Source organism: Cajanus cajan, chromosome 9, assembly GCF_000230855.2.
Source record: "Cajanus cajan strain Asha chromosome 9, NIPB_CcT2T_4, whole genome shotgun sequence".
Lineage (NCBI taxonomy): Eukaryota > Viridiplantae > Streptophyta > Magnoliopsida > Fabales > Fabaceae > Cajanus > Cajanus cajan.
In genome coordinates, this window is record NC_138525.1 from 21844595 (window position 1) to 21871965 (window position 27371).

The window sequence follows — 27371 nt, forward strand, 5'->3', positions numbered from 1 at the left end:
CCAGGTTTGAAAAATTAGGGTTCTCTGTATTTGAAAAAATCTGGAATTTTCTGGGTTGCTTGAGAACCCTAGTTCATGAAAACTTTTCTCAACTTCAAATTTTTGAAAGACAATCAAGGAAAAGCAGCAGAATTTGAAATCCTAGAGCATGCATTGTACAATTATCAAACAGCCACACAACTATACACAGGATGTGAACCCTAACACAAACTTTAACCCCAAACATGTATTGTTGAACGAGACCACTGGGATAACAAAATTTAACCCCAAAATGGTGAGAGCAGAACAAGAATCAAACCCTAAACCTATCAAAGCTGAGGGCTATTGCCCATAGAGGGGTGAGAGTGGACATACCTTGAACCAGAGTAGTCTCGTTGTACACAGGAAAATCAACCACAAAATCGAAAAAATTAGAGAGCAAATGCGTGAAGGGGAATAATAAGAACGCGTGCCAAGAGCAGTTACAAGTAGTGGGATGTAGAAGTGGAAGAATGGGAATAGGCAGTTCTTACTCCTTGGGCCATTGGGTTTTATGTTTTAATACCTTTTAAGTAAGGCCCATGCCCGACACTCATCCGCTCAGCGCTTCCCAAGCGCTGAGCTGTTTAGCTCCAGAGAGCTCATCTTCCCCAAGGCGCTGAGCGCCTAAAATCCGCTGAGCCATTTGGCTCCAGAGAGCTCCAGGTTTTTTTTTCTCATTTCCAGGCGCTGAGCGCTTTACCTCCAGAGGCCAATTCAAATCTAAGGCGCTGAGCGCCTGTCCTCCAGGGACTCATCTGGTTTACTTACTGATATAAGGGGCTGAGCGCCTCTGAGTGGCTGAGCCACTGAGTCCTGGATCAGAAATTCTGGTTTCTAAATTTAACTAAGTGTTGATCCAGGATTCCTAAAATTCTTCTTCTACATAATTTTTTTTTTAGCAAACAAACATCAAACATCAAGGGAGAATGTATGATATCAAACAAGCATACAAGCAAGTTACTACGTTTTAAATCCTACTTACTCCTAAGTACTAACATAAAATCAAATCAACATGCAAAAAGTGAATAATCAAAGCCAAATTCAAAACATATTCACTGGGTTGCCTCCCAGAAAGCGCTTCTTTATTGTCATTAGCTTGACACTCCTTCAAGTCATGGATCATTTAAATGAGCAACTGTGATGAGTTTCTCAACCTCACCACCCAAGTATGGCTTAATTCTCTGACCATTCACCATCCAAGACCTTCCAGAATTTGGCTCTTCCAACTCCACTGCCCCATATGGTTTGACTGATTTGATCACAAAGGGGCCTGACCATTTGGATTTGAGCTTTCCAGGGAATAATCTCAACCTGGAATTGAACAATAACACCTGTTGGCCTGGTTGGAAATTTCTCTGGACAATCTTCCTGTCATGGTAAGACTTGACTTTGTTCTTATAAATCCGGGAAGATTCATATGCTTATAACCTCATTTCTTCAAGCTCATGTAGCTGGAGCTTCCTTTTTTCACCTGAGGCCTTCAAATCAAAATTCAAAGTTTTCAAGGCCCAATAGGCCTTATGTTCCAACTCAACTGGTAGATGGCAGGCCTTCCCATACACAAGCTGGAATGGAGATAGTCCAATTGGAGTCTTGTATGCTGTCCTGTAGGCCCACAATGTATCATCCAATTTCACAGCCCAATCCTTCCTTGAGCTGGCTACAGTTTTTTCTAAGATCCTCTTTAACTCCCTATTGGAAACCTCTGCCTGTCCATTTGTCTGAGGATGGTAAGGTGTAGCTACTTTGTGCCTCACACCATAGTGCTCTAACAACTTCTTCAGCTGTGTGTTGCAGAAATGAGAACCACCATCACTTATGAGCACTCTCGGTGTTCCAAATCTGATAAAGATGTTCTTTTTCAAAAACTTGATCACCGTTCGTGCATCAGCTTTCTGAGTCGCTACAGCTTCCACCCACTTGGAAACATAATCCACAGCAACCAGAATGTACTCATTGGAATAAGATGATGGAAGGGGTCCTACAAAGTCAATTCCCCAGCAGTCAAAAACCTCAACTTCAAGGATATTCTGCAATGGTAATTCATGTCTCTTGGAAATTCCTCCAGTTCTCTGACACTTATCACAATTCTTGCAGTGTTCATGAGAATCCTTAAAGATAGAAGGCCAGTAAAATCCAGACTGAAGAATCTTTGCTGCTGTGCGATCTCCATTGTAATGACCTCCATAAGGTGAATTGTGGCAGTGCCACAAAATATCCCTGATCTCTGCACCTGAAACACATCTTCTCAACAAACCATCAGCACCAATCTTAAATAAATAAGGATCATCCCATACATAGTAAGTGGAATCCTTGAAGAATTTCTTTCTCTGCTGCCAATTAAGATCTTCTGGAATGACCCCGGCTGCTTTAAAATTTGCCATATCAGCAAACCAAGGTCTTTCCTGCACAGAGAATAACTTTTCATCTGGAAATTCTTCATGGATAGCACTCTCTAGTATGGTCACCTCTTCATTTTCTAATCTTGATAGGTGATCTGCGATGTGATTCTCACAGCCTTTCTTATCCTTTATCTCTAAATCAAATTCCTGTAACAACAAAATCCATCTTATCAACCTGGGCTTGGAATCAGATTTAGTTAGCAAATACTTAATAGCTGCATGGTCAGTGAATATAGTAATTTTTGAACCAATCAAATAAGAACGAAATTTCTCAAGTGCATATACTATTGCAAGTAACTCTTTCTCTGTGGTTGCATAATTCATTTGAGTCTCATTTAAAACTTTACTTGCATAGTGTATGACATGAAAAATTTTGTTTTTTCTTTGACCCAGCACAGCACCCACTGCATAATCACTAGCATCACACATTAACTCAAAATCAAAATTCCAATCTGGGCTAGTAATTATGGGTGCTGAACACAACTTTTGCTTTAAGAGTGAAAAGGCAGACAAGCAATTATCATCAAATTTAAACTTAACATCCTTCACAAGGAGATTGCTGAGCGGTTTAGCGATCTTTGAGAAATCTTTGATGAACCGCCTATAAAATCCAGCATGTCCAAGAAAACTTCTAATTCCTTTCACATTTGATGGTGGAGGAAGCTTAGAAATGACCTCAACCTTAGCTGGATCCACCTCAATACCTTTCTCAGAAACTTTGTGGCCAAGCACTATTCCTTCAGTCACCATAAAATGACACTTCTCCCAATTAAGAACCAGATTTGTTTCTACGCACCTCCTCAATACCATGTTGAGATTCTCCAAACATGAATCAAATGATGATCCAAACACTGAGAAATCATCCATGAAAATCTCAATACATTTTTCAACAAGATCAGAGAATATGGCCAACATGCACCTCTGAAACGTGGCTGGTGCGTTACATAATCCAAATGGCATCTTTCTATATGCAAAAACGCCAAAAGGACATGTGAATGCTGTCTTTTCCTGGTCCTTCGGGTCAACTGCTATCTGATTATACCCAGAATAACCGTCCAAGAAGCAATAGAAAGCCTGACCCGCCAACCTCTCTAGCATCTGGTCCATGAAGGGCAATGGAAAGTGATCCTTCCTTGTGGCCTGGTTCAGCTTCCGATAATCAATACACATCCGCCAACCAGTGACTGTCCTTGTAGGAATTAATTCGTTCCTGTCATTCATCACCACCGTCATGCCTCCCTTCTTAGGTACCACCTGAACAGGACTAACCCATGCACTGTCAGAAATAGGGTAAATCATTCCAGCTTCAAGTAACTTAATCACTTCCTTTCTGACAACCTCCTTCATTGTTGGATTGAGGCGCCTTTGAGGTTGTGCTACAGGTCTATAATCCTGTTCCATCAAGATTCTGTGCATGCAGTATGAAGGACTAATACCTTTAAGATCAGACAATGTCCATCCAATAGCCCCTTCATTCGCTTTTAAAACCTCAACTAACTTCCTTTCCTCCTCCGAAGATAAAGAATTGCTAATTATAACTGGTTTTCCACCATTTGCCTCTAAAAACACATATTTGAGATGGCTTGGCAATTGCTTCAATTCTAGCTGCTGAGGTTGAGACTTGTCCCCTTTGTTTAACTCTTGTACACTTGCAGGATTAGTAGAAACCTCCTTGGCTTTGTCTAACTCCTCCAGACATTTCTGAATTTCTCTTTCTTCTTCATCATTAATTTCACTGACCACACTCATCAATGCCTTCTCCAATGGTGTAGCTACTGAGAAATTTCTTTGAGCTTCCAAACACAGCTCATCAATCACATCCACTCTGAAACAACCTGCCTTATCACTTGGATGCTTCATGGCCTCAAAGACATCAAAGTTCACTTCATCATCCTGAACTCTAACCTTGAGTTTCCCATCATCAACATCAATAATAACTTTGGCTGTCTTCATGAATGGTCGTCCCAAAATAAGAGGAACCTCAGAATCTTCCTCCATATCCATGACAACAAAATCTACTGGGAACCAAAACTTATCAACTTTTACTAAGAGGTCTTCAACAACACCATGAGGATACTTGATGGACCTGTCAGCCAACTGCAGAGTCATTCTAGTAGGTCTCACCTCCACCTCACCTATCCTCTGTAGCATTGACAAAGGCATCAGATTGATACTAGCTCCTAAGTCCAACAATGCCTTCCCCACAGAAACATTTCCAATAGTGACTGGCAGAGTAAAACTCCCTGGATCTCTAGACTTTTGTGGAAGTGACTTCTGAATTATAGCACTGCAACCTGCCTCTAACTCCACTGTTCCATCTTCACTCAACTTTCTCTTCTTTGTCAAAAGATCTTTCATAAATCTTGCATAAGATGGCATCTGTTCCAAGGCCTTTGCAAAAGGTATGTTGATCTGTAACCTCTTGATTATATCAAGGAACCTTGCAAACTGGCGTTCCTTGTCTTTCTTTGACGGAGCATGTGGGTAAGGTAGATTCTTCACTGGAGGAGGCCTAATGACTTCTTTCCCTTTCTTCTTTCTCTCCTCCCTCACATCTCCATCTCTCCTCTCATTTTTTTCACTCTTTTTTTTATTATTTTCTTTTTTTTCTTCCTCTTTATTCAACTCCACCTCTTTCTCACTTTCTAACTCAACTACACTCTTTTTCTCTTCTTCCCCAACACTACTGTCTCTCAAATTGTCACCAATCCCCTTACCTATCACAGTGCCTCTCCTTGTTGTAATTGACTGACACTGCTCCTTCGGATTGACCTGTGTATTGGCGGAAAAATTTTTATTTTGTTGATCTGCCAACTGCTTGGCTAGCTGCCCTACTTGAACCTCCAGATTTCTGATAGACGCTTCAGTGTTCTTCTGATTAGTTGTGGAAACCTGCATAAATTGTGTAAGAGCCTCCTCCATTTTTGACAACCTATCAGGCTGATAAGAAGACTGATTTTGATATGGCTTTTGTGGGGGCTGCCTTTGTGAAGGCCCTGCTTCTTGTTTCCACCCAGAATACTGATTCTGATTACTCCTCCAGCCTTGATTCTGATTATAATTACCAGAGAAATTCCCTTGCCTTCCTGGATTGCTCATGTAATTAACTTCCTCCTCCTGTTCTGATTCAGAGACAGAGCAATGCCCATTTGGATGATCACCTGCACAAAAATCACATCTCATTACCTGCTGAGAGCGTGAAGATGACCCTACTTGCAGTTTGGACATCTGCTTCTTTATCTCTTCCATTTGCTGAGAAAGAAGCTTATTCTGGGCCAGGATTGCATTTTGGGTATCCAATTCCAGAATTCCCCTTTTTGAAGGCTGGCTCCTATCATGATGAGCTTGGTAGTCACTGGCTGCTAAAGCATCAATAATGGTAATTGCTTCCTCAGAATCCTTCATCATCATTGAACCACCTGCAGAAGCATCCAATAACATCTTTGTCTGTGGTCTTAACCCATTACAGAACATATTAAGTTGTGCCACATCATCAAACCCATGATTCGGGCATTTCCTCAGCAAGGATTTATATCTCTCCCAAGCTTCACACAAAGGCTCATCAGCACCTTGAGAGAATGTTGCAATTGCTGATTTGGCACTTATATATCTGGAAGGAGGGAAGAATCTTGCCAAAAACTTCCTTTCTACATCCTCCCATCTGGTTAAGCTCTGATTCGGATGGGCCTGCAACCATGTCTTGGCTTTACCTGTCAAAGAGAAAGGAAACAATCGCAAATAAACTGCTTCTTCATCTTCTCCAGGTACACCCATAGTACCAATAAGCTCATAGAAAGTAGACAGATGTGTGTAGGGATCTTCATGGTCCATTCCTGCAAATTGATTGGCAGTGATGAGAGATAATAATGCTGGCTTCATCTCCACTCCCTTGGTTGGTCTAGCTATACTGGAGAAATGCCTAGGTCCCAACTGATGATTGTATTCTCCTAAGAGTCTCCTTGGTTGATGATGAGGTCTGTCACCACCACCCTGTCCTTCCTCAGCCATTGATTCAGAAATAGAGTGTTGAGCTGAAACTGAAGTGGAAGTACCCTCCTGTTCCTGTCTCTCCTGTTCAAGCTTCCTTTGTCGCCTTCTTCTACTATTATTTTTCCTGGCTGTTTTCTCAATTTCTGGATCAAATAGCAACTGCTCAGCAGGAATCTTTCCTCGCATACAAAGACTAACTTAAACAGAAAAGTTAGAACAACAGGTAAAGAATATATTCACACAATAAAAGCTAAGAAATATATACAATAAGATCCAACTAATACAATAGAAATCACAACTATCTTGACACAAGTCCCCGGCAACGGCGCCAAGAAACTTGTTCGGATTTTTAATAGGCAAGCGCACCCAAGTCTCTGTAGTAAAAATAAAAGGTTGTCGAACCTCAGGGACTTGTGAGATAACTTAGATTTCTATTATATTAGTTGATGCTTATAAATTTAAAACTGGAATAGTTACACATATTCAAATTTGAGATATATGATTTTCCAAATTCAAGAAACCAAAGAGTAATTTGATTTAAAGAAAACAGATATAAGAAACAGTTGGGATTTGACTTCATCAATCTCCCTCCTATGCATTCCTATTGATTCTTTTCAAAAGTTCCATTACCCATTGTCATTAAGTTCACTAAATTCATTCCAACCCAATCCCTTGGCATAAGAAATTCTAAGATATCTAACTTAATGAATGATCCCTCACTTCATTTAGTTAAACATCCCGCATTAAGAACTAGAACTTGAAATAACTATTAATCTCAAGACCATTCCTGGATCTCAAAACTAATAGGTGATTCGTTCCAAGTCTAGGCTTGCAAAACGTCTTCCGACCGAATCCCAAACCCCAAAAGCATGGATAAGTGATCAGTTTATCAAAGCATTAAGAACAAGAAGAAATCACTAACATCAAGTAATGGATGATATATATATATATGAATCAAAGAGAATACATAGGAGTTTGATGATTACATCTATCCCAACCCTGGAGATTAGCTCTCCATATTACAAGAAGTCACCAAAACCCAGGTTGAGAGGTAGAAGAAGAAGAAGATCCCTTGAAGATTCGCGTTCCCACGAGCTCCAGAGCACTCTGTTTCTCTCCCCCCTCTGTTTCTTTTCTTTCGTGCAGCCTCATTCCCCCCTTTTCTCTCTCCTCCTTTTAATATATATGAAAACAGGGTAACACTAAAAAGATAAATCCGCTCAGCGCCTTGGAACGGCTGAGCGGATTGGGAATTCTTCACCCTGAAGAAATCTCAATGGCTGAGCGCCTTAGATCCGCTGAGCGCTTTAGAGGCAGAGAGCACCCCTTGTTCCTGGATGAAATCCGCTGAGCGGATTTGAGTGGCTGAGCGGATTTGAGGCAGAGAGCACTCCTTCTCCAGCACAAGCTAATCCGCTGGGCGCTTTAGAATGGCTGAGCCAGTCTTCTCCAGGTTCCAAAACCTACAAAATGCACACCAAAATGGATCAAAAGCTTCATCATTCCATGTACTTGCACAATCAAAATACCTCTTTGATTCTAAGCATATATAGATCAAAATAATGTTGATATGTACACAAAATGTGCTAGATAAGTGTCTCAAATGGTTGTTAAATCAAGCTTAATTAGACACTTATCAGGACCGGAAAACGCTTTGTACCCCAGCCATCTCGCACCGAACCCAGTCGTACCCAGGGATGCCCGGGACGAGGTCCTTGGGCAGAGGCAGATCTTTCTTTTCGGCGGCAGCCCCCCTGGCAGCCACTACCTTACCTCGCGCCTTGCCTCTAGCAGGCGCAGAAGAACCAGCACCGCTACCACCAGCCATTGAGAGATAGAAAAACTAGAAGAAGATTGGGAAAGAAGGAAAAAGAAAACCATAGAAAGAAAGTACTTGGTACTCTTCCTCAGAAAATAACCCTAACAATGACTAGGTTACCGAAAACAACGACGGAGACTGTGAAAATAGAGGTGGAGAACGAACAGAAGCAAGAAAGCAAAGAGAACTATCGTACTCGAGAAGCCAAAGAGTGGAAGAAACTAAAGTGAATGAGAAGAGACGCGGGAGAGAGAAAGAAAAGGGTTTTTCCCCAAATTCAAAACGGTCACGGCACGTGTCAGCCAAAAGGCACATCTAACGACACATTAGTTGGAAACCATCATTGCATAACCGTCATTCTCATAAACGCGCCACCTGCACGTTTTCGGGAAATGACTAGCTATGACACATGGCTCCTCAACAAGCAGGCGTACACGAAAGGTCACTGCTCCCTGACGAGCTCGATCTTAAACTCCTCGACCTACGGTCTTCGGAGCTCGGGGGCTAGTGTACTATCCGTACCGCCACGCCGAGCTCGAGCTCGGCATCGCAGCGGAGAATGACCTCGGACGCGCGTTGCACGACGTCAGCTCGACACTTAAATAGATCATAACCGATCTCAGGGGATCTCACTCCAGATGAGATCCGTTATCTAATCATATCATATCTTATCTTAGGCCCAAGGCCCAACGCAACCCTAACTCACACTAAGGTACGTGCATTACTTATACGAGACTCATACTCATACAAACACTAACTTTAGCATCGGAGTCTCTTTTGCAGGTACCACCCCCATCTTGGAACACCAACGTACCAGCGAAGGAGGCTCACCAATCTTACTCGGCAGATCATCTCTACAGTAGATTTCCGGTAAGAACATAATACATACTTATTATTTTTCCTCTCCTAGTTATTTTCTACTTATGTTAATCCAAAATATATAAAAATTTACTTATTTTTTTCTTCTTATTATATCCTTCTCTTATACTTATTTCTGCTTCATATTACGTTATTTTTGAAATCTTTAATCAGAGCATAAATAGGTAAATATCACTTTGCTTAGATAATTAGACTTTTTTTTTTCAATCCAACAATTATGCTTTATTTGTTTAAGAAGAAAATAAAATAAAGTTTTGATTGTAAAATATGGAAGGAAGGAAAATAAATTGTATAAAATATTTTTTTGGTAAATGAATTGTATAAAAATGACATAAATATTATATTAAATAATAAAAAGTAGAGGAGAGATTCACTTACTTTAGAAATAAGTCTCATTAGACTTAATTCGTTCAATAACTTATGTTCTACATTAAATTTCAACGATCCAACTATTAAATTTAAAGTTTTTAATGCATATATCAAGTCTGTAAAAAAATTTTAAAAAATTGAAAATCATTTGATATTTTGTTTCTTTAATTCAAATCAACGTATAAAATAATTTTATGATTATTCATCAATTTGAATTAATGAAATGAAGTATCAAACGATTTTCAATTTTTAAAAAAAGTTACAGACTTGATCTATACATTAAGAGTTTAAAATTCAACGATTTGATCATTGAAATTTGATAAGTTATAAAATAAAGTAAGTCTAGATAAACTTATTGTTGCAGTAAACAAATTCCTCCTCTAAAAAGTATTATAATATGCTTAAAAGTTTCACATCATTTAAGAATCGAGGCTAAGAGTAATTTATAAGTACCATCTTTCCTTAACCCGTCGAAACATCTTTTAAAGAACAAAATCGTGACGATCTAACAAGTGTTCAAGCAAATAATACTACTATAAGAAAAATCGGCATTATTTATGGAAGAAATATGTAGATAAGCATGAAAATTCATAGGTAAGTGTTAATTATCTACGGAAAAAATTTCGTAGATAATATTTCGTAAATAACTAATTCCGTAGATAATATTTCGTAGATAATTAAACATTATCTATGGAAAAAATTCTGTAGGTAATATTCCGTAGATAACTAAAAATTATCTACAGAAAAAATTTCGTAGGTAATATTCTGTAGATAACTAAACATTATCTACGGAAAAAAATATGTAGATAATAAGAGTTTTTCTTGTAGTGTACCTCAAACGAAGTGACCTTAACGATATCCATGGACTTCTAGATGAAACATTGACACTAAAAGGAGGGTCTAAGCCATTCTTTCCCTTTATCCTCGACTAAAGCACTTATTTTGATATACCTAAAAGTCTCACATTATTTAGGAATTGAAACTAAGAATAATTTATAAACACCCTCCCTCCTTAATTTACCGAAGGGTCTTATGACGACCTAACTGTCGTAACCCAAAAAATTTTGATCTTACGACCAATGGTTTGCACTACCTTTCTGAAAAATTTCATTAATTAAGGAATGTCCGGACGCTAGATGAATCCTCAATAATGGTTTTGAAAAATGAGTTCATAGAGTTGCCACCAATATTTTACTCAAAACATTTGAAAAATAAAAGATTTTGAAATTAAAATAAAGATCTTTATAGCCAAAATTGAGTTCGGGATCGATTACGTGTAGGGAAGGTATTAGGCACCCCTACAGCGTCCTAAATTAGTACACTATGATGAAGTTAGCATAATAATAAATAATATTTTAAATATCTTATCCCATTTTATTTTAATATTATTTACATGACGAAAAATACCTATTATCTACATGGTTATTTATTGGCATATAAGAATTATAGAATAAATAAAATGTTAAATAAAGAAATAAAACAATAAATGAAATAATAAATAAAATAATAAATAAAATAAATAAAAAAGAATAAATAAAAGAGAATAATTTAGAACCTCTAAAGCAAGCTTTTTATAAGGGAATCTTCCTAAATGCATGCGGGGCGCGTTTTGTCAGCCCTTCACTCTACAAAAAAAAATCTCACTATCACTTAAAGGTTTATATAGAGAGGGGGGAAGCTATGTAGCTTTTTTTTTAACCTCTTGGCCAAGGAGTTTCTTATATAGCCAACTAGGAGATAGAAACATAAGAGAGTTATCTGATGTGGGACTAAATTTTAAAAAAATACAATCTTTTCCTTAGCACCTGTCAGATCGTGCTGGTCTTTTTATGGTATCGTCAAAATATATTTATCTTCATTTTCAACGGTTAGATCATTAAATTTAGATCTTTAGTGAGAGATACTATCATAACAAAAACATTGTCTAGTACAAAATTTATATTTTCCAGCTGCAACGCGAGGCCTCTAGAGAAATCATTAGCCGTTGGATCATGCTAAAAATTTGATGATATCTTTTAAATAAAGTTATCTTTAACTTCAACGGTCAGATCGTAAAAATTAGGTCTTTAGCGAGAGATATTATCAAAACAAAAACGCTTCCCAAAGCAAAATTTTCTGACAAAGGGGAACGGGCCGTTCTGGTTTCGGAACGAGCCGTTCCAACATTCGGAACGGTCGCTCCGTGCCCCAAATCAATATTTTTTAATTTTTTGGGCCTTTTAGAGCCATCTTGGTGCGTTTAGGTGCTCTATTGGGCCCTTAGGGGCCATACGTGCTACTTTTTCGAGCTACAATGCAAGACTTCTAGAAAACTCGTTAATTGTTGGATCATGCTGGAATTTTGATGATAGCTTCTCAATACATTGATATTTAATTTCAACGGTCGGATCATCAAAATTAAATATGTAACAAGAGACATTATCATAACAAAACTGTTGCCCAACGCGTTGGGCCCCTCAAGGATTGTTTATCTCGCTCTAGTAGACTTTTGTTCTTGGTTTGGGTACCCTAGACGAAATTGGGTGTCTACACTAACAAATATCAAATCAAATAATAGTACTGTGAACACCTTTTAAAGAACAAAATCATGATGACCCAACAAACATTAAAACGTAAATAATATCTCAGATGCGATGACTCTAACCATATTCACAAACTTTAAAAAAAGTGTAATAAATAAGATTAATTTTAGTTTTTACTTCTTTTTTATTTTTATCATCTCTCTCTTTCTCTTGAAATGAAAGAATACTTGTGTGTTTTTTCAATATTTGATTTCTTTCCTTCTTTATTTTTTTATGAAACAAGATTGATCTTTTTATAAACGGGTAATTTTTTCTTCTTTTTCATTTCCTCCTTCTATTTATTTATTTATTTATTTTCTTCTTATGTTCCAAAACACAATTCTAGAGTGTAAAACATGATGGCCCGATGTCATATCCAAAAAAAAAAAGACCAATGGCTTCATGAGAAAAGAAAGCATGAAACGTTTACATCTTTGTTTTATTTTGACATTTTAAAACAATTAAAATATATTAAATGCAAATTTACTATTGAAATTAGTTTAAATATATTTAAAATTAGTTTTTGTTCCGGTATGGAGGATGGTCACCAGAAAACTTAGCGACTATCCAGGCCCAGAACACTTGTCCAATCTACCTCCTCTATGTGGGGAAACATCTACATATTAGCGTTTTTTCTTTAACACCAAATCTCTTATTTTTATTTCTTAATCCCCCAAATAGTGTTGTATCATTAATGCTCTTAAGGGGTCATTAATTAGTCATTATTATCGTTACCATAATTGTTACGCGATTCTTGGGATGCATATCTTACCGATAGAGTACCTTGATTTTTGCTTGAATCATCAAGTCTGATGAAATATTTCTTAGTTGTAATCTGAGTATATCTTAACTCGACATTTTATCAACACATGTTCTTTATAAACATATAATTGGATAAATACGTAGATGATACACTAGTCAACAAAATACCTAAAAAACACACTAGTCGGGAAAATACCTACACAATACCTTAGTAAAAAAAAAATAGTGAGACAATGCACTAGTCGAAAAAATCCCTAAATGGTACACTAGCCGGTAAAAAACTAGGACGATACAGTTGCCTCCCAGCTCCAAGCGTCGAAGCATGAAAGAGGTTGAGTTTTTGTTTAGAAATGATGCAGAGTCAGGAAAATCCGTAGATGGTAAACTTCTAAACCCCAGACATTGGAGCACGAAGGGGTTTTATTGGGCTTGGGTCTTGATTCGGAATGTCATGTCAATTTGTATACCAATGAAGTGAGCATTATCATTGTATTATGTTGGCTCATTTATTATTCACATTAAATGTTCTATGTCCCTGCCATGTGAAAGTACGTAATTTGTAAGCTTTTGAAAAGACAAAACTTTGGGCATCGCATTCGTCTCGAGAAAGCCATCACTTCACACATATGGCTCTTCATATGGAATGGTGACCACTGAACCAAAACAAGACTCTTGGGTTGCCACAGTAGGTGGCTATATATACCTAACTAGATTGCACCACCATTATTAAGCATGCCTTATTCCAAATTAACAGAAGCAACATTACAAAAGTTTGTTTTTTATATAGTGCTCCAATTACAGTGAATAACACTCATCGCTCCTTCTATTCTCTTAATAACAATTATAAGTACGTCATTGTCGCACATAAATTTTTACTGCGATGGATTATTATGATCGGTATAAATGGGAAAACAATGACGTTTTGTCAGCCCAGTCTATTTGTTCGTCATGGGCATATATGGAATCCTGGCTAAGAGAGTATACCTTTATGCAAGATAGGAATTAAACTGATATTATTTGTCAACCTTGTGTTGATAAAGAGCCAATTTGTGTAGGTCCCCAATTTGAACACGAGGTATTCACATTTTGTTATGAAACCTTGATAACGAAGCTTTGTGTACGATTTCAAGCAAGGTGTTTTGCTTGCTTTGAATGTAGCTCCAACAGAACTACACCCAAATAGTTAGGCTTTTGTGAGGGGATTCGAGATATTGTGTGGTGATCTTGGCATTGAACCGACTATAGAAAAGTTTTTTTTTATTTCTTTGCATCTCGTATGAACAAAAGAGTGAGTTGGGTGTCTATTAATGGGGTGTCCAATCAGGGAATATTGTCTCTCTTTCAATCCTCTTATAAAAACTTAAAAAACTCATTTTTCTATAATCATTGTATTGAGCACAACCCCACACTTTAGATGGTATGCCTCAGTTTTGGACATCTAATTCGAAAGCATATGGAGGACTAGAAATTGAGTTGCTGCTAGAGGCCAACCAAGAGGACATTAAAAAGATTAAAAGGCTACATACGATTTTCAATACAACAAAACTATTAGAGTTAGAAAAAAGGCCAAAAGGGTTGAAAATTTATATAGGTATAACTCATATCTTGAAAATGCATACTTTGAACATTAGTTGGAAATTTGACATTTTTTTTTAGAGAAGATGGCAACTTTGTCCATTTAAGAGTTGGCCAAGATTTTCAAGCAATAAGCATCTGCTAAAAAGGCTAGAGAGGGAGTGTTGACATCTAATATGGCAGTTGGCAACACCCCTACAGCCGATGATGGGAAGTAGGTCGAGATGACTGTGAACAAGAAGTGTTGCATAGCGATGAAATACACTTCTCGCCCAAATTCGATTGAAGATAGAACAACAAGTGATGTTGAAAAATTAGGGTCTAATGAAGAAGTAAAATCTGTCGAGAAAATAATGACATGTTGTAATGGGATCCTTACTAGCATTGATGGAGGAATGTTGATCAATGAGAAGGATTCTTTGACTCCTTGGATCAAGGCTCTTCAAGGTTGGGCGTGTTTTTAGAGTGGAGACCGAAAATGGAAAAGGTGAGGTGAAGGTGTTTGATGAAAGGCTTAAGAAGACACTCTAGGGTTTGGCTCACTCCATGGGTGATGAAGGCCACTTCTAGGGTTTTCTCTTAAGGGTGGAGATAGGTGGGGTTTGGCCGAAAATAGCCAAGGGAGACTAAGGAAAATATAAAGGCACAACGACTCTCTCTATATTCAAATTCCAAAATGTTTACAAGAGGTGCTCCCTAGGGTATTTCTAAGTGATGGGTGCAGTCATAACCCTAGGGAGGTGTGATGAGTAGGTCATCATTGAATGATCATTCCCACCTCAAAATGAGAAGGAAATGCACTCCAAATGACACCCACATGCAACCCTAAAGGTGCCGCACATGCAACCCTAAAAATGGTATCTTTTTGGGTTAAGTTAAGCTACATCTAGCCCAAAAGAACTCATTGTCACGGCCAAACACTTATATCACTAGGAAAATAAAGCCATAAATTCTAAGTACCCCAAAATACAAGGGCAAAATAGGAAAATACAAAGCAAAATAAATTCTAAGTCCTAAGTACCCCAAAATACAAGGGTAAAATGGGAAATAAAGTTCAAGAAAAATAATTCCTATACTAATGAGGCTTAGGAGAGTACTTAATACTCTATGATCATGAGAAGAATGTCTCTTGGTGTGTGAGCTCCCTCCTCCTCTTCTATCCTCCTAACCATGGACCTAGTGATGGGTCCCTCGTGAGACAAGGTTTTCACCCTTTCCAAATACTGAGCAAGTTGTGGATCCTTAGCTTGGAAAGTACCCCCCACTTGCCCAGTAGTCAATTGAGAGTCACTTCGAGCTATCAAATCCATGACACCCATTTCTTTGGCCAAAACCATTCTTACCAAGAGTGCTTCATATTCAACTTGATTATTGTTGGCTTTAAAAGCAAAACACAATGATTGTTCAATTAGAACACCATCTGGGCCTTCTAGGATGATGCCTGCTCCACTACCATTAATATTGGAGGATCCATCATGGAAAGGATCCAAATAGACACCACCCCTTGCTCGGGTATTGGAGAAGAGAGTTCCACGATGAAGTCGGGTAATGATTGGGCCTTTATTAAACCACATGACTCATACTCGAGTCCAAACTCTGATAGTACTATCGACCATTTTACCATTCATGTAGCTAAATCTGGCTTTTGCAAAAAAAAAAAATTATTAGTTGATCCGTCTTCACAACTACATCTTGACTTTGGAAATAATGTCGTAATTTCCTAGCTAAAATTAAGGCTGCTAGTGCCAATTTTTCAATCTTTTAATAGTGAATTTCTACCCCCTTGCAAGACTTTACTAACAAAATAAATTGCCACCTGTCCACCATCATGTTCTTATACCATATCAACACTAATAGCTCGATCAAATGTCAAGAGGTATAAGTACAACGGAGAACCTATTCTAGGTTTTGATGGAATTAGAGGGGCCACCAGGAATTCCTTTAATTGAACAAGAGCCTTTTCACACTAGGTTGTCCACAAGAAACGACCATTTCTCTCAAGGCTTTTAAAGAATGGAAAAGCCTTATCTCCCGATTTTGATAAAAATTGTGACAAATAAGCAATTCTTCCAGTAAGTTGTTCGACTTCCTTTATCGTTGATGGACTTCTCATGTTTATGATTGTCGATCATTTGTCTGGATTAGCTTCTATTCCTCGATTTGTTAGTAAAAACCCAAGGAACTTCCCTGCCTGTATATTGAATGAACATTTATCAGGATTTAACTTCAGCTGATATTTATTGATAGTGGTGAACAACTCCTACAGGTCGTTCAGGTGATAAGATGACATTTCTAACTTGACGACCATATCGTCTACATACGCTTCCACAATGCGACCCAAGTGAGCTACCAAAATTTTGTCCATTAATCTCTAGTATGTTGCACCCACATTCTTTAATTCGAATAACATCACTTGGTAACAAAAGTTTGATTGATCAACAATGAATGTAGTTTTTGCCTCATCTTGTGGATGCATTCGAATTTGGTTGTACCTAGAGTAGGCATCCACGAAGCTGAGCAATTTGTATCCATAAGCACTATCAACCAAGCCATTGATGTTTGGTAGCGGATATGAATCCTTAGGGCACACTTTATTGAGATTCGTAAAGTATGTACACATCCTCCACTTCCCATTGCTTTTTCTCACCATTACAACATTTGCAAGCCATGTTAGATATTGGATTTTTGGAATATGACCTGTTGATAGCAATTTTGTTGTTTCCTTAACTATTGCTTATCTTTTCTTCTCCCCCATTTTCCTTCTTTTTTGCGGTCTTGCCTTCGGATCCAGTTCAAGCTTATGACAAAAGAAATTCGGGTTTATGCCTGGCATATCAACGACATACCAAGCAAAAACTGACATATTCTTGCGTAGAACATTGACCAACTCCTTTTCTACATATGGTCCCAACCTTCACCTTTTTACCTTCTGTCAACCATACTGCTTTTAACTCTTCTAAAGGAGTTGGTCATTGATCACAAAAGTTTGCTCTTGGATCTAAATCCAAGAGATGAACCTTGTTTGCCTTCTCTCCCTACTTTGATGAATACAAGTTTCGCCTTTCCTTGACACTTCCCTCATAACATTTATGAGCTATTTCTTGATTGACACTAATTACTCCTATTTGTCCATTATCTGTGGGGTACTTAAGCTTCAAATGGGAAGTCGAGACAATAGCTCCTAACTTATTAAGTGTGGATCAATCGAGCAAAATATTATATGATGATGAAACATTAACAACCAAGTATCTTACCATGATTGTCTTTTCCTTTTCACCATAGCCAAAATTTGTTTCCAAATCAGCAAAACCTCTTACAGTGGTTTACTCTCTTGTAAATCCTACCAACGCTCCTGAATACAACATTAACCTATCCATTTGAATCCGCATGCCCATAAAGGTGTCCCAGTATAGCACGTTAGTCGAGCTCCCTTAATCCACCAAGATTCGTTTCACGTTAAAGCCTATGAGGATGGAAGACATAACCACGGGATAATGCTTATGTGGCATGACATCTTAGTAATCATGATCTGTAAACATAATGCTTGGAGATTGAACTCGTTTGACTTCAAACATGGTTAATACCGACCGAGCATACTTCTTTCTTGCTACTCCTGATACTCCTCCTCTTGCGAAACCTCCTACAATTGTGTTAAAATCTCCATGTATTGCTTGGGGGGGCGTCTTGTACTTCTGGACGTCATCGACGGCGATGGGGGAGGATCACGCTTATCCCGATCCTTGAGGGTTCCCTTCCATGCTCACTCCTATCAGCATGATCCCTTATAAATTTTTTCAATCATCCCTACATTCAATTTGACATATCAAAAAGTAACATTTTTTTGTTTCATGCCCATATGCCCTATGAAATTCACACCATTCATATCTATTTAGACCCATGCGATGCTCAGATGCACAAGGAAATGTAAAAAATGAGCATTATTCATATCCTTCAAGATTCTTCATTGAGATGTGTTCAAAAGTGTCAGATTTTTTACGTCTCCCAAATATGAGCTTTCGTTATATTGAGTTGTATTATGAAAGCCTCCGCAACTTCACTGTTGTCCATTGTCTCTTTTTGACCAGTCATTTCTAATCCTCAGATGTCGACTACCAATGGAGTCCTAATAACTTGTGCTCTCCTTTTTCTCGACCTCTTTTTTTGAGCTTCACTCTCCTTCGTCTCGACGTGACAAATGGTTCTCGCACACACCTCAACCATACTCTCAATTATGTTTTGAACGAGGGACTTTGAGAATGGTCCCAACCTAATTCCCTTTCCGAATGTGACAATAAACATCCGCTCATTTGGGTTAGTCACCTTAATCGCAACTCGATTGAATTTGTTCAAGTATTCCTTCAAGGCTTCCTCTGGGAGCTAACGAACGTCTAACAAATCTACAATTGTCAGTGGCTTCTTCTTGTTTGCCACAAATTGAGCCACAAAAAGTTGTGACAAGATGTCAAAATTGGTCATCAATTTACCCACTAATCGACTAAACCACTTTAACGTTGTAGCTATATATGAGAGTACCTACAAACAATTTGCAATATGCAGCATCGGACCCCCCACTGATCAACATGTGGGCTTGATAAGTCATCAAGTGTTCATTTGGATCTTGAGTTCCATCAATAGGTTGGATTCTTAGAACGGTTAAACGAGCTGACACAACCTCACTTTCTATGACTTCAAAAAATGGGTTGAAATGTCGTTGGTGGTTCTATTCCTACTTCTGCATTACCTCTCCATAGTTCTACAATTTAGGCTTGTAGCATTCCTTGGTCTTCCTCAGCCTTTCTTCGGTTGTCCTCGTTGAAACGACGCATGAGGTCATGATCCTCTCGCCATAATTATTCTAACTCTTCCACTCTCTTCCATGCTTTTCATTTTCTTGCCTTAACGTTTCCACCATGGCCACTATCTCTTGCAATGCCAAATCATTATCTATTGTCTCCAAATTCTCTTGTCATAAACACTCCACTTCATCTGCTCTCTGTTGCACCTCCTCATATTGTCTCGTCGCAATACTTCCATCTTGACCATAATTTCCTACAACTTAGGGTTATTATCAATAGCTGCTTGATTCTCAAGGTATCATCGTCCTGCTTCTTTTGCTCTCTATTGCACTTCTTCATTTTCACGTCGTAGGAATTCCATTACAGCCAAGACTTCTTGCAAAGTGGGGCCATTGACAATAGGGCCAACACCTCCAACCCCGCTAGTGCCTCCAACGTTAACACCATCAAGATCATCAATACTAGTTCCTCCTGCATTGCTCCTTAGTAAACTTGTGTGGGATGCAGTTTTACCTGCTCCACAGTGGGTGCCAAAATGCTTTGGTATGGAGGATGGTCACTATAAAACCTAGCAACTATCCAAATCCATAACACTTGTCCAATCTGCTTCCTCTATGTGGGAAAGGATTATATATTAACGTTTTTTCTCTAATACCAAATCTCTTATTTTTATTTTTCAATTCCCCGAATGTAATACTCTTAATGAATTATTAATTATTCATTATTAGCGTTATCGTAACTGTTACACAATTCTTGGAGTTCATATTTTATTAATAAAGTACCTTGAATTTTGCTTGAGTCATCAAGTCAGATAAAATATTTATTAATTATAATCTAAATATATCTTAACTTGACATTTTATCAACATAATACTTAATCAAGGTATGAAAGATGGAGAATGATCACCAGAAAACTTAGCAACTATCTAAATCCATAACACTTGTCCAATATACTTCCTTTATGGGGGGAAACATTTATATATTAAACATTTTTTCTTTAATACTAAATCTCTTATTTTTATTTCTCAATCCCCCAAATAGTATTGTACCATTAATATTATTAATAAATTATTAATTAATCATTATTATCGTTACCGTAACTATTACACAATTCTTATAATACATATGTTATTTTTTTTTGTTCGTTTCTGGAGTATTTACCGTCGATAACGGTAACTAATCTCCTCGCTACGTTGGAGGTACTTCAAAGGGTGAGATAGCTGGTCCCAAGATTTAACGTGACTGCATACACAAGGCAGGATTCGAACCCCTAATCTTGCTTAAGCGTAGATCAACCCATACTGCTAAACTACACGCTTGGATTATAATACATATGTTATTGATAAAGTACTTTAATTTTTAAGTTAGTCATCAAATCAAATAAAATATTTATGGTTAAATACCTCTTTTGGTCCCTTACAATATTTTTTTGTTTCAATTTAGTCCCACTTTAATTTTTTGTCTCAATTTGGTCCCCAATAATTTAAATCGTTCCAATTTGGGACTTCCGTCTAAATGATTTAAACGGAGTTAACTGGTGGCCACGTGGATGCCAGGTGGATGCCACGTAAATGCCACGTAGGTGGATCAAAAAATACTTGAATACACCTGGAACCAGAACGGCCCATTCTGAAACTAGAACGGCCCGTTCTGGTTACATTATTGGTGTGTAAAATTTGCACCTTGAACGGGCCGTTCCAGGTCCAAAATTAACACATCAACAGTATAACCAGAACGGGCCGTTCTGGTCCAGAATTTCGTGCACAAAAAAACCAAAATACAAAGCATTTTTTTTAGGGAAAATACAAAACATTTCAAACACTAGATTTAGTAATATTGTTAATGAGGATTAATAACTTCAATCGCTAAACATTTGGGCTATACAATATATCATTAAGGATGATGCAGTGTACCACTAAGGACAATGGTAACAAGTTTTATTTCATTGTTAGTCAAACTGGAGTGAATCACTTACTACCAAATTGACACTATACAGTCAAGGATAAAACGAAACAGTGTTTTTCCTTAAAGTCATTGACGATGTACCCTAACAATAACAACCTGTTCTTGAGGAGGTACCCCTAAACCCTGAATTTTACTTTCAATTTTTGAAATATATTGCGGCATTTTAGTCAAGATTTTGAACTGGATAAATTCAAATCAAAGAAATATTTTGGAAAGTCTTATCTTATTTGATTTTTTTTAGTTTTATTCATAAATGAATATTAAATTATTGTATTATATATTATATATTTATTAATATAGATATAATAAAAAAATAATAATAAAAAGTATGGCGTTCTGGAATGGACCGTTCTGAATTCAGAACGGGCCGTTTTAAAGCCAGAACGACCCGTTCTAAAATCAGAACGGCCCATTCTAAAATAAGAATGGCCCGTTCTAAAATCAGAACGACCCGTTCTGGTTTTAGAACAGGTCGTTCTAGTTTCAGGTTTTTTCAAGAATTTTGGCGTTCACGTGCGCATCCACGTAGATGCCACGTGACCAACAGTTAACTCCGTCTAAATCATTTGGACGAAAGTCCCAAATTGCACTAATTTAAGTTATTGGGGATCAAATTAAGATAAAAATTAAAGTGAGACTAAATTGAAACAAAAAATATTGTAAAGGACCAAAAGAGATATTTAACAAATATTTATTAATTATAATCTAAATATATCAACTTGACATTTTATCATTTAATTATAATCTAAATATATCTTAACTTTGACATTTTATCAACACACATACACTTTATGAGATAAATACCTAGATGATAGACTAATCAGCAAATATTAAAATAAAAAAAAAACTCTTAGAAAAAATAGCGGAAGGATGCACCGGTCAAAAAGATCCCTAAATGATATACTGGGACGTATAATTTTAGGCTTTTTGACCAAAGTGGGGTCGTTGACCAAGTTATTTACGTAAATGAGGCTGTTTTGAATTTATTTACGCCTTTGGGGCTGTTTACAACGGTGTCGCTATGGCCCATAGCGACACCCTTGCCACGTGGCTTTTTTTTTTTTTTTTTTGGCGTAGGGATGGCTGGAATGAGCCACAACAGTGTCGCTATGGGCTGGACCAACACAGTTTGTGGGCCAACAAAGATGGTGTAGCCCATAGCGACACCATTTAAGAAAAAAAAAATGAAAAAACTAAAATAATTTAAATGTAACCTTAAAATAATTATCTGAGTTTACTTATTATATATTTATAAAAATAAAAAATATTTATTTAAAAACGTAATTTTAAAAAATAGATTTAATTATTTATGTAAGTGGCGCTGTGGCCTATAGCGACACAAAGTCGCTGTGGCCCACAGCGCCACTAATTAATATTTTTAATCATTTTAGTTATTAACTAATTTTGTTTGGAAATTTGTTTAATTTATATTTAGCAGTTAAATATTAATTTGTAATTATAAAGTTTATTTTTCTATAATTTATATTGTTTTTTCTATATATATTTTGGTCCTTTAAATTATTTTAAATAGGCGTTGTGGCCTACAGCGACTCTTAGTGTCGCTGTGGCTCACAGCGCCACTAATTTGTTTTTTTTTTTTTAGTTATTAACTTATTTTGTTTGGAAATTTGTTTAATTTATATTTAGCAGTTAAATATAAATTTGTAATTATAAAGTTTATTTTTCTGTAATTTATATTGTTTTTCTATATATATATTTTGGTCCTTTAAATTATTTTAAATAGGCGTTGTGGCCTACAGCGACTCTTAGTGTCGCTATGGCCTACAGCGACAATATCACTATATATACCCCCCTCCTAGCTACGTTTTTTTCACAGTTGAAATCATATATTTATTAGTTACGTTTTGGTTGATTTAAATCTCTGAGCTAATTACGTTTAATTTGTTTCTGATTCGGTGAGTATAATTTTGTTTTTGTTAAGATATAAATTGTAGGTATTTGCAGTAATTAATTTTTTTTTGTTGCAGATATTATGGATCAAATGATTGCTTATATTTACACTGGAAAGATGTATGAAGGTGCTGAAGGTGTAACATTTAATGGACCAAAAAAAGGAATGTATATTAAACGAGGTATCACTTTGGATATATTAAAGAGAAGGATTCACAACAAATTTAATCTTAACTCAAATCAAGTGATATTATCTGTAAGTTACAGATTTTTAGTTTCACAAGGTGATAACAACATATATTCTTCATTGGAATTGAGTGACGATGATGATGTACAATGCATGATAGAAGCATTTCAGAGCCAGAATGTGATGCCAATAATGGAATTATATGCTGAAATAGGTATGCAACAATCTTCTACTTTTTCATTAGAAAATTTTCAATTCAACGATCACCTTTGATCACAAGAGATGAAGATGAAGATGACGATGAAGATGAAGACTATCATGTTTCATCATCATATGAAAGCATTGATGAATCGAATGAAGATGAAATTGATAATTGTGAACCATCTGATGATGAGGTGCAGCCGGATGTTCTTGTTAATAGTCCAATGGTTGAACCAATTTCAATGTATCCACCTACTGAAGGTAACATCGGAAAATTAAATTTGTCAATAATTTGTTATTTGTTTAAAATAAATTGTTGAATTTGATTTTATGGAAATTACTAAATTCATTCTTATTAAAATAGGTGGAAGTCAATTTTGGGGTAATTTACCCCACTACACTAACATCAATTGGAATCATCCCGATGAAGAAGATATCCCAGGGATGGATGTCGGTAGTACTTGGTCAATTGGGCAAGATTTATATGTGGGGTTGGAGTTTGAGAATAAGGATGCAGTTAAAAATACAGTCAAGCAAAATGCAATGAGAATGCATCAAAGTTTTTATGTAGTTGAGTCGAAAAAGACTAAGTGGGTTGTTAGATGTCCAAATGCACATGATGGATGTGGATGGTACATGAGAGCCATTGAGTCAAAGAGATCTGATAAGTGGACAGTGACTCAGTGGGGTGGACGTCATACGTGTTTGAACATGTCTTTGTCCCAAGATCATGCTAAGTTAGATTCTGAGTTAATTGCAACATTCATACAAGGTAAGTTCTGCAAAGTTTATAGTTTATATTAATAATAATTTATGTTAGTGTTTACTAATATTTAATATGTAGGAATGGTTAACCAAGATCCATCAATCAAGATTAGCCTTATCCAAGAGAGAATAACATCTCAAACTGGGTTTAAAATATCTTATAGAAAGGCTTGGATGGCGAAACAAAAAGCAATTGTTAACGTTTTTGGAGATTGGGAAGAATCGTATGCTTATTTACCTCGATGGCTGCAATACATGAAAGAAATTGCTCCAGGGTCATTTTATGATCTGTGTCAGGATGAGTTTTTTGTTGGTAATCGTTGTCATCGTGGTTACCGTCAATTTCACAGATTATTCTGAACATTCAAGCCGTGTTGTGATGCCTTTAATTTTTGTAAACCGTTGATACAAGTTGATGACACTCATCTATATGGCAAGTATCGAGGTACATTGCTCATTGCTACAACACAAGATGGTAATAACAATGTTCTTCCTCTTGCATTTGCTGTTGTTGAAGGAGAAAAATTACTTGTTGTAGCAACACTATTAATATGGTTTTCATGGCTTTCCTGAAGTGTAAAAAAAGCCACGTGGCATTGGTGTCGCTATGGCCCATAGCGACACCGTTGTAAACAGCCCCAAAGGCGTAAATAATTTCAAAAGAACCCCGTTTAGGTAAATAACTTTCGAAAGTGCCCTACTTTGGTCAAAAGCCTACAGTTTTAATAAATCACTTTGAAACGATACCAATTGTCCACGTCATCAACCATATCAGGGTCCACACTCATCATTTTAAAGATAGGCTTTGGATTGAAGTGGGATAACCCGCACTATTATTTAATTATATCTTACGGACAAAAGGGTCTTATCTCAGCCAAAATTAACAGCGAAAACATACATTACACGAGAATGTCATCCTCCGAAGGATCTATAATGGCAATGGGATTACCATTTTTACTTTCAACTTTTAGATCGATTTCAGTACTCTACCCAAATAAAGCACAGAATTCCAATATTCATTTACTTTGAACACATTTTTACTCTCTTTTTTCTTCAAACAATATAGACAAACTCCATATATATTTTAATATACATATGAAGTACATCTCTAGAAGCACCAACAACACAAATAAGCTGACGATGAAATAAAGTAAAACACACCACAATGATCTTACAAAACACAATACTCTGAGGCTCAATGAGTTCCGATCTCCTTTTCTTTGTCCTCATTTGTCTTGGGGTGATAACCAGGAAGCTTCTCTTTGATCTTATCTAAAAGGCCCTTCTTCTCCCCTTCATGAGCCTCAGTGTGGGGAGCATCACACTCTGATGATGTCGGAGGCACAGGCACTTCCTCCTCCTCCTTCTTGTGCTGACCTGGCAGCTTCTCCTTAATCTTGTCGAGGAAACCCTTCTTATCCTCACTGTCTGCTTCAACCTCCACTCTCTCAATCGGAACAGTGGTGTCTTGCTCCTTGCGACCACCACCTCCTATCTTATCCTTTTTCTTCTTCTTCTTCTTCTTCTCTCCACCTTCTCCTTCCTCCTCTTCATCACTCGACTGCAAACACATATAATAAGAGTTCATTTACGTATTCTTTCATGCATGCATATGGCCTAATAAAGACTAAAAAATACAATGAACTTACGGAGCTGGAGCTGCTGTTGGATCGGTGGAGCTTCTCAAGAAGGGTGTGTTTCTTCTCTTCTGGTTCTTGCTCCACCTGCAGCTTGGTCTCAGGTTCATCAGAAACCTTGACCTTGTTGTCGAACTCAGTGACGATGGCCTCTTCTTCCTTTTTCTTCCCGAGAAAATCTAAAACCCCACGGTCTTTGACCTCCACCTCAGCAGTGTTGTCGTACTCGTTGTCCTTGTGCTGCTTCTCCTCAGCCATGACGATCACTTGCAGTTACAAACAGAAGCTGAGCAAATGAAGATGAGATGCGAAGTATTTAAAGTGAGTGAGTGTGCAATGAAGAATGTAGAAGATGCTTTAATTAGAATGCGAAGTTAGGTCTAGGGAGACATCGTTTTATACTTGGCATGACACGCATCTTACGCGATTGAGAAAATGAACGCCAATCACAGTGCACCACGTGTCACCGACAAACACACTCTTATGAAAATGGAACAGCAAAGTAATTGAGGTGTACTGTGTGGGCCCGGAAATGTCGGTCTGGGTTGCGAGGTCGGTGTACTGTGGGTGTACGTGGCGGATGCAGGGTGGAAAAGGTGGAGGTTTCGAGACTCAAGTACATAATCCACGTCATGCTCTTGGTCTTTATTTTTAGAGAAATTCTACGATACCTATTTTATTTGAGAGGGTACCTGTACAGTTTTTTTATATTTTATATTTTTAATAATTTAATTAAATAATATTTATAATATTTTATTCTTTTAATTTTTAAATTATTTAGTTATTTTATTTTTATTTTATATATTCCAGTTTATTTGTAATAATATTATTTTATATTTAAATAGTTTAATTTTAATAATTTTTTAAGTATATTTTTATCTTTTTATTTAAAAATTTTGAATTTCTATATTTTAATTTTAATAATTTTTTAAGTATATTTTTTTTTGTCTTTTTGTCTTAAATTTTAGAATTTTTATATTGTAATTTTAATAATTTTTTATTTTTACTATTTATTAATTTTTTTCTTTTTTAATATTTTATAATATTATTAAAATCTTATAATTTTAATTTCTATAATTTTATCTTACTTTTTATTTTATAAGTATAATTTAGATTATTCTTTTTATAATTAAATTAATTTTTTTAAAATATTTTATGAATTTATATAAAAAAATGTATTAAAACCCCTCTATTTTTTAGGGTACCATAGCAACTCCCTTATTTTTATCTCTTTCATGTTTGTCGTTTCTAACCGATGCATAGGTGCCCGATTCACAAATACTTTCGGTTCCTCTCTTCCATTTGTTTCCTAAAACATTATGTATGTTCACAAAATCACACCTGCTGTCATAATAAATAAATAAAATCTGTTTTTTTTTGGTAGACAAAAAAAAAAGTTAATGTAAGTTACCAAACTCTTCACACACTAGTACACAATACACAATACACAATTTACGTCGGTCATTTTAGGGGTTTTTAAGTCAGAAAAAATTCTGACGTAGAAGCGGAAGACGTAAATTTACGTCGGAGCA

The 27371-nt window shown here is 36.7% G+C and overlaps 2 protein-coding genes across 2 annotated transcripts; both read right to left on the reverse strand.

Moving 5' to 3' along the window:
* Positions 1-1058: 1058 nt before the first annotated feature.
* On the reverse strand, positions 1059-7312 carry LOC145951796 (uncharacterized). The gene has a single exon (XM_083063865.1). The coding sequence runs from the start codon at positions 6597-6599 to the stop codon at positions 1443-1445; it is 5157 nt and encodes a 1718-aa protein (XP_082919991.1). The 5' UTR covers positions 6600-7312; the 3' UTR covers positions 1059-1442.
* A 17885-nt stretch (positions 7313-25197) lies between these two features.
* Positions 25198-26213, reverse strand: LOC109799852 (dehydrin COR47). Its single transcript, XM_020360490.3, has 2 exons — positions 25852-26213; positions 25198-25763 (listed from the first exon to the last, which is right to left on the reverse strand). Exons 1-2 carry the CDS (start codon positions 26095-26097, stop codon positions 25398-25400), a joined length of 612 nt encoding a protein of 203 aa, XP_020216079.1. The 5' UTR covers positions 26098-26213; the 3' UTR covers positions 25198-25397.
* Positions 26214-27371: the final 1158 nt, after the last annotated feature.